At 30.5% G+C, this 8,356-nt stretch overlaps 1 protein-coding gene across 1 annotated transcript; it reads left to right on the forward strand.

Moving 5' to 3' along the window:
* The first annotated feature begins 5,713 nt into the window (after positions 1-5,713).
* Positions 5,714-7,933, forward strand: LOC139087420 (uncharacterized). The gene is made up of 3 exons (XM_070636213.1): positions 5,714-6,254; positions 6,624-7,636; positions 7,874-7,933. Exons 1-3 carry the CDS (start codon positions 5,714-5,716, stop codon positions 7,931-7,933), a joined length of 1,614 nt encoding a protein of 537 aa, XP_070492314.1.
* The last annotated feature ends 423 nt before the right edge of the window (positions 7,934-8,356 follow it).

Raw genomic sequence — 8,356 nt, forward strand, 5'->3', positions numbered from 1 at the left:
ATGTTTTGAGAGTTCCTGTTAATAAAGAATGAGCATTTAAAATAATTGAAAAAAAAAATTGTTTCATTTTTGAAGATTTGTATTTTTGAGAGTTGGAGTTATTTTAAGGATATTATTGGATATTGGTAATAGTGTTGTTGCTGGAGGAGAGACACAATGAGAGTTGGAGTCATTTTAAGGAAATGATTGGATATTGGTAATAGAGCTTCAGATGGAGAGAGAGATTTTGTATCAACTTAGGCTACAAGTCGGAGCATGATTCAAGTAAGTAGTAGTAATAAAAAGCGGAAGGTAGCCGTCAATCAAGCCAGCTTCAGACACCAACTAAGAGCTGCCATCCAGATTGATCAAATTACCTGAACATAAAACATTAGCTTGTCATCAACGAATTATATCGCATTTTTGTTCACTCGGACATGGATCGCACTTGCTCTGTAAAGTCAATGTAAGTTAATAAGCTATGCTTAAGTAAGTGCGTACAAAGGCATCAGGTATAAAAAAAGCAAAAAAAGGCTCAAATTGTGTGAGGCTTAATTCGAGAAAATCTAGTTTTAGATTAAAATCACGTCACCCTGAAGCTACTTGAATTTTTTATTGCAAGATTCTTCCAGAATGCTGAATATCTACAGTATACTTTTAGATTTAATTACTCTTTTGCAAAAATCGTAATAATTTCAACATTTCCTTGAACAATCACGATTTTACGATAGTGATTTACCCATGATGCAAAAATTATTCACTGCACAGTATGAACCCCTCAAAATATCATCAAATACTAGTCAGCAAAGAGAATATTGTTGAGTTCTTAAAACCTGAGCTCGATGTCGACTCGGACTTTATAAAGAGTTACTAGTTCATCGGTCTAGTCGGACTGTAAGTCAATAATTCAAGCTCTATGATAAAGTATAAAATCTGCTATAAACACACGTCTGTGTAGACTTAAAGATCAATGCTGGATTACAAAAGAACCGAATTTGACTCAAAATAAGTCACAAGCCAATCCTATGACTGATTATTGCCTTACAAAACAGAGTAAATCTGATCATAAAATCACAAAATTCAATCAGCAATTATCGATGACGTGCTGTAATAAAATCCTTTATTTTTATAAATATAATTCCGATAATTTCATGCATATATACAGTCTGCAAATATTTCAGCTGAATAATATACAAACAAAAAAAAAATTTAATTACTATCCATTTATTCAAAAATCCCTATTGATCCGTGAACTCAAGAACAATTTATTAATTTAAAATTAAAATCAAATTTCAAAAATTTCTGCAGCATGCAAAAAAAAATTATTAATTTCGTCTTCATTATGCACAATTTTTTGTTGGAACAACAAGAATCATTTTATATATTGTATGGCATATCCATTCATCCTACATAGTGTGTTTTTGCTCATAATGATGTAAAGTAATTTATATCACCCCATTTTTTTTCCCATGGGTATTTAACAGACAACACAAAAAATGAGAGAAATAAAATTTCATTAATGAAATATTTATTGATGAGAAAGAAAAATGGAGATAAAGAGACAGAAGAGAATGAACAGAAAAAAAAACTAAAGGAAAAATGGCGAAATCATGTAATATTTAATTTTCCGAACAATTACTCCTCTCACATAAATAAATAGTCGACGTATTGAATGAGAACTGTATGCTTTACGATTTAATGCTTTTTATGGTATTTCATACACAAAAATACAATTTATTATCACATATACAGAAGAATGCTTAAAAGGTTCAAATAATGTTGATCGTGGAACTACAGCGCTTTTTTGTAAATTCTCTCAATTTTACTTAGTTAGTCAGGCTAACACAAAGTGAGTATAAAAGTAAATTAAGTAGACAGACTAGTCTAATTTTCAATTATCCGCAAATTATCCAGACAATGAATCTTTAAACCAGAATCTCCACTGAAAGACAGTTACTCAGCTAACTCATTCAAACAACCTCATCAAATCATTCAAACAACCTGCTGGTGATTCAGCTATTCGGTCAATAAATCTATCACCAGATTGACCAATTAGCTGGACATTACATGATATTTCCATGTCTGTCTTGTCAATATTTTTATTCTAAACTTCAAATTCCTGATTCATTATCTTATCTAGCATTTACTTTAGCTCCAACTTCTTATTGATCTCAAGCATATTTAATAGATTAAATATCCGAAGCATCAAAACTTCTAATAAATCATAAACTAATTCCAAATTGAAGTCAAGCATCTCACTGACTATTTCATAGAGATACTCAAACTTAAGCTAACTTAATGGTCACCCACATATCACTAAAAATCTAGATAATTGAGCAACAAACTGTAAATATACCTTAACTACTTAAAATAAGCCAAATTCTAGCTAGTTAATCATCTAAATTACTAAGAAAGACGTCTTTAATGCGTCTGGTAGATGGAATCCTGGTGGAACTGTCTATAAGCTGCCCATTAGGCAAACAACTCAATGATCTTGTGGCTTTGACATTTAATGGCGCTTGATTCAAAAGTTCCAGAAAAGCCTCAAACTTCTAATTGCAGTAAAAGGACATCAACATCAACTTAGAAGACACTACGGCAGTTTGTCATTAATAAATTCTGAAAGCGAGGAGCCCAGCCAGTCCCAAAATGTATTTTTAATCCACCTAAAATACAATAATTTGCTAACAATTTTCGATGTTATATTTGTCCTGATTTCGATTTCTTTTTCATTTTAATGCACATTCTCATTTATTCATACATTTAAACTTATTCATAGGCAGATATATTTTTCGCGTAATTTATGCTTGAGGAGCACAAAATCGCTGTTATATATTTTTTTATGTGTTGAAATTATTATTATTATTTTATCAATAACTAATTCATCACAATTCACAATATGCTTCACCAAGCATTTATTGATAATTGCCAAAAATCGTAAAAAAAATGATGCACAAAATACAACATAAACATACATCCTGAAAATGCATCATCATAACAAATAATTATGCAATGCAGTGCTTGCTTATGCCTAACAATATATTTGACCATTTTAAATTTAAATTTTGTTGTACGATTTTGAATTTTGTTTAATTAGTTTTGGAAGTGAATTTACATAAAGTTTAGCTAATTTATGGAATTTTGGCTGATGATTTTTGGTTATTGGATTGATAAATTAGAGAACAGGGACGTGATTGTTGAGGAAAAAGCGTATAAGTGGGACCAGAACCATTTTTTTGATGACATTATTGCCTGAAGACTTCAAAGTGAGGTTGTGAGCCCTCCATTGATAGCAGTAGTGCCTGGAGCTTACAAAACAAGACTCTGAACCCTCCTTTGATGACGTTAGTGCCTGTAGCTCATAAAGGAAGGCTGTGAACCCTCTTTTGATGACTCAATTATCATCTTATTGCCTTAAACCTACAAAGTGAGGCTGTGAACCGCATTTTCACTGCATATGATTCGAAAAGGACAATTTCTCCTGGATTGTCTCAAACCCTTTACCGCTTGGTCGATTCCACAATAATTAGGTACCAAAGTATGAAACCATCCCACCACCAATCCATCTCGACTCACTGTTGAGAAATTTACTTTATTTTTTTTGGGAAATATTTCACTCCCGACGCAACAATTTACGCTGAAAAAAATTCTTACAGCAGATAAATCTTTTAGCATATGTTTTGAACATCCTTCCACAAAATCTGTCACAGCAAGTCTATCAAATGAAAATAAGCAGGTGAAATTGACTGAATTTTAAATAAAATGTTGAATTTCAAATTGTTTTATTGAATTTTTATTAAAAGTCTATCAAATGGGAAGCATACATAAAGTTAAAGGTTATAAGAGTTTGTGATTTATCGTAAGTTGTTTACTATGCTGTTAGTACTGATTGTTGGTTAATGGAACAACCCGAAAACCCTCAAAAATTGTTCAAAATAAGTGAGCATTGTTGTGTCCGTTAGGTTGCGCTACCGTCAGTGAGAAGTAGATTAGCTTTTCGCTGAAGCTTGCATTATAGCTAGAAGCAAGCAATAAGCATTGTCTGGTATACATTGACATTTATATTCCATAGAAGTAAAAGGGAACCGTATTCAAAATGTCCGATTGCAACATGGTGACCCTGACGTGGAGCTACAGCATCTTGAGTTTTTATTCCTTTCATATGACTACTTAAGCTGTAATCAGTAGTTAGCAGCAAAAAAGCAACAGTGAGATAGTGATTAGAGTGTCGGGCAATTTACCTCAATGGTCCTAGATCATTCCTAGTTGAATTTTAGTAGTTATTCGCTGTTCTGAATTTGCTACACACAACTGTTGTAAGGTTGTATTGATATACCTTGCATCATTCAACGTTCCAACATACAAGAGTGCCCTAAGGGCAACATGACCATTATCCTCACCACTTAACTTCAAAGAACCCTTTACTTACTTACTTGCTTATTTATTTCGCTGGTAAATGAAAGAAGGGTCATAGGTATCGCCTGAAGCTGGCTCTATCACTGACTGATTCACTTCCCAATTTCCAATACCAAGTGGAACTAATGAAAAATCACAAAAAACTACAAATCTATTCATAATTCAGCATAAGAACGACCAATTTAAGGTGGTAAAATTTTTATTGTATCGATTAACATGGTGTGAATCACAGCTTTATATTCTGACATAGTAACATACATACACAAGCACATGAATATATGTTGAGTCAATTATTATTGCAGTAGATTTGCGAATGCGATTATTGATGTAAAAGGAAAGGAGCATAAATCCATTGTCAAATAATTTCTCATTTAAAGAAATTATTTATTAGTTAATTTAAACTTAAATTATTTATGAAAATAATTGGTCTGTAAATAACGTACTTTAGATATTTGAAATTCAACCGTCATCGAAAATTTAAATTAAAAACCGTATAAATGTTTTTTGTAGAACCGTATAAAAAAGGAAATTGAAAGGTTCTCAGTTGTAAAAAAGATACGAAAGATACGCGAACGTGAAATATTATAAATTAATTAAATAGCCGGTAAATAAGAGTAAGTTTCGGTTAAATTATAAATAGTTTAGATAAATAATTAAAATATAAACGTTTAACAGGATTAAAATAAAGAAAATAAAGGAATTAAAGGATTATGTGCAAATCAAAAAATAAATTAACAAATAGTTTACAAGTGACAAACGAAAAGTTAACAATAAATTAAGTTTTGTGAATTTGTGTAATTTACATAGTTCTTTTATTTAAATCTCAAACAAAATCGGCTAAACAAATTATTAGGTCTTTATTTTTTAGAGTACATTTTAATCTCTTATTGTTACTTCATATGTCATGTGTTTTTTTGTGAACGAACAATGAGATCCAGTTAGTAACCTATTGAAAATTGTAAGTTCATTTTTTGTTTACAAAATCATTATCATATGTGTTAGTGATATTTGAAAAAATTGTATGGTTCTTGAACATTGACAAAAATGTCAACAAAGTGAAAATAGTGAAAATAATTTATAAAAGTTTATGAATACTCCTAAGAAGAGGAAGTGTCATTTTTGTGATAAACATAAAAATTTTATTGAAAAATTAATATATTGTGAACATGAAACATGTGGAAACTGGATACATTTGAAGTGCAAAAGACAAAAGTATAACAATATTGATTCTAAATGGATATGTGCTATCCACAAAAGTGAAAATAGTTTTAATCATTCGTCTGAAGAAAGTTATGAGTCAATAGACAGTAGTGCAATAATGGCAGAACAGTCAACAAGTGTTTCAAATATTATTTGTGAAAAATGCAACGAAAATATTGTTGATTTTGACTTTAAAGCTTGCTTGTATTGTGACAAATTAAAGCATAATTTATGTTTATCATCCAATGAAGAAAGGTCTTTTGATTCGGAAGCAAAACGAATAATTTGTGATAATTGTCTATATAATTTAGCTACTCAATCCTTGAATGATTCAAAAAATAAAAGTTTAAACGTTAAAAATGAAATTACATCCAGTGATAGTGATTCAAATTGTAATACAGACGATTCAGATAGTGATGATAATTGTAATAGTGCTAAACCAGACAATCGAAATGTCACAGTGAAAAGAACTCAGGACAGCACAGTTGATTATTTAAACAAGTTGAGTCTAAAAAGGTTACCAGTTGTAGTGGACGATAATCTATCGTGGTGCGTTTTTTATGATGCTTTCAAAGAGACGAAACATTTATTCAGTCACATTGAGAACGTAACCAGAATACAAGAGGCAATAAAGGATGAACGAGTCAAGAAAATTGGAGGTAAGACTCTTTACAATCCAAAAACATATGAAGAATGCATTAAAAGCATTAACAAACGATTGAAAAATAATCTTAAGCCAATTTATAAAGAAGCTACAGAACTTGAAAATCATGTGCTGATTAAAAGCCACCAGAAGGCAAAAATTATTGATTATATTGACAAACTTAGGAATTTTGAATCCTTAACTAAGGCATATAACGAAAAAAGTTATTCAAATAATCTAAAATTTATTGCAAATATAGTAAATGTTTTACCTTTGTTCATGAAAACAGCTTGGGAAAGAAAACAAGCAAAATTAGAAAGCAAGCACAAAAAAGTGACACTTGCAAAGTTAATTAAAAAACTAACATCATTCATTCCCACGTTAGAATTAAGCATAAGAAATGAGTCGTTCCTAAATACTAACACCCGTAGAGATAAAGAAGTTAATGAAATGCAAAGATTTGAGAAATCTCGCATGTATCATACTTCAGAAAGCAGATCAGAACATTTTAAATCGAAACAAAAATGTTGGTTTCACGAATGTGATTCTCATCCATTCAATAAATGTAAAGACCTCTGGCGCATGAACGGGAAAGATGTCACAGCTTTAGCTAAGAAAAATGGTATTTGTACCTATTGTGGTAGGGAATGGCTAACTCACAAAAATTGTCCAAACGATAAATTGAAATGTAAAGTCGAGGGATGTTCATTACCTCATCATAGTCTTTTTTGTTTTAAAAGAAAAGCTGATGTAGAATTCAGTTGCGACGAATCTCACAGCAAAAATCAAAATAATGATAAAAACCAAACACCTGAACAACCTGGATGTTCAAAAGATAAAAATGAAGACGAAATGGATGCTTTTATGCAAGAGTTAAGTAATTCACAATTTTATACAAATAATTTCCAAAGAAGTAATATGATATTTTCAGATTATTCGACATTAACGAATAATGAACATCGATTTATGAGTCATAATAATAATCTTGTGGAAGCAGGAACGATGAAACCTAATTACAGTCGAACCACAGCATCAAACAGCATAATGATGATGGATACTGGAACTCAAACGTTAACAACTCCTGAAAATGAAAAGACATTTATTGATGCGTCAACACAAACGTCATTCGAAATACTTACATATTCAAAAAGTGAATCCAAAAATGTTGAGAGCAAAAATGATTCTCCTAATATTTTGTATGAGAGCGTACAAAATAAATCTGATTCCATAAATTGTCTAATCCAAGATTTAACATTTGATTCTCTTAGCACAGAAGTTAAGAATGACACAAATGTTAAGTCAGCCAGTAAAAAATTACGTAAGAAGAAAGATGTCGTGAAGCATCAGATAAAATCCAAAAATCCAAATGAAATGAAACGAAGAATGATGACTAATTATGTGAGACCTAAAACCAGAAAAAGAAAAATTAATGTTTCGCTCAGAAAATCAAAATTTAAAGTAATTTGTATACTTACAATGAAAAGTTCAAAGCATAAAAATATGCAAAATTATGATTCCAAACGACAAAGGAAAAAATATTTCCATCTCAACCTTTTTTCCATGCCCGAGGAGAATTGGCTCAAATTCATGGCCAATATTTATTTAATGATGACTAATACTTACTTATCATTGCAGGTTCCAAAAGTTCCAGGCCAAAAACGCGAAAATAAGCACCAAAATCTTCAAATTAAGTAAACACATCGAATATTCATAACAGAAAAATTCAAAACCGTTCAAGTAAAAAATTTCACCAAGTTAAAATGTTTCGTAAGCGCACAAAAAGTGTACGTTAAAGAAGTTAAAATACTAAAATGTGACATATTATCCAAAAAAGTTATAAATAGATTAATTGCATAAAAATATCAAAGTTAAGAGAGATTGAGAAAGTTCATCGTGAAGTACCATCAGACTTAAAAATTCAGATTAGATGCCGAAATGTTAAAATAACGTATATTGAAAATTCAAATTCGTTAAGTTCAAAAAAGTTCAAAAATAACCGTTAAAAAATTTAAACCATCAGATTATAGGAAGTTGCTATAAAAATGATCACTTTATAGTTAACAATTTAAAATCCTAAAAGTCGTTAGTAGACAAAAGTAAAAAAATTAATTATGATCA

The sequence above is a fragment of the Chironomus tepperi genome, unplaced genomic scaffold (assembly GCF_022539635.2).
Source record: "Chironomus tepperi strain 1889 unplaced genomic scaffold, CSIRO-AGI_Ctep_v1 contig_121, whole genome shotgun sequence".
Taxonomy (NCBI): Eukaryota; Metazoa; Arthropoda; class Insecta; order Diptera; family Chironomidae; genus Chironomus; species Chironomus tepperi.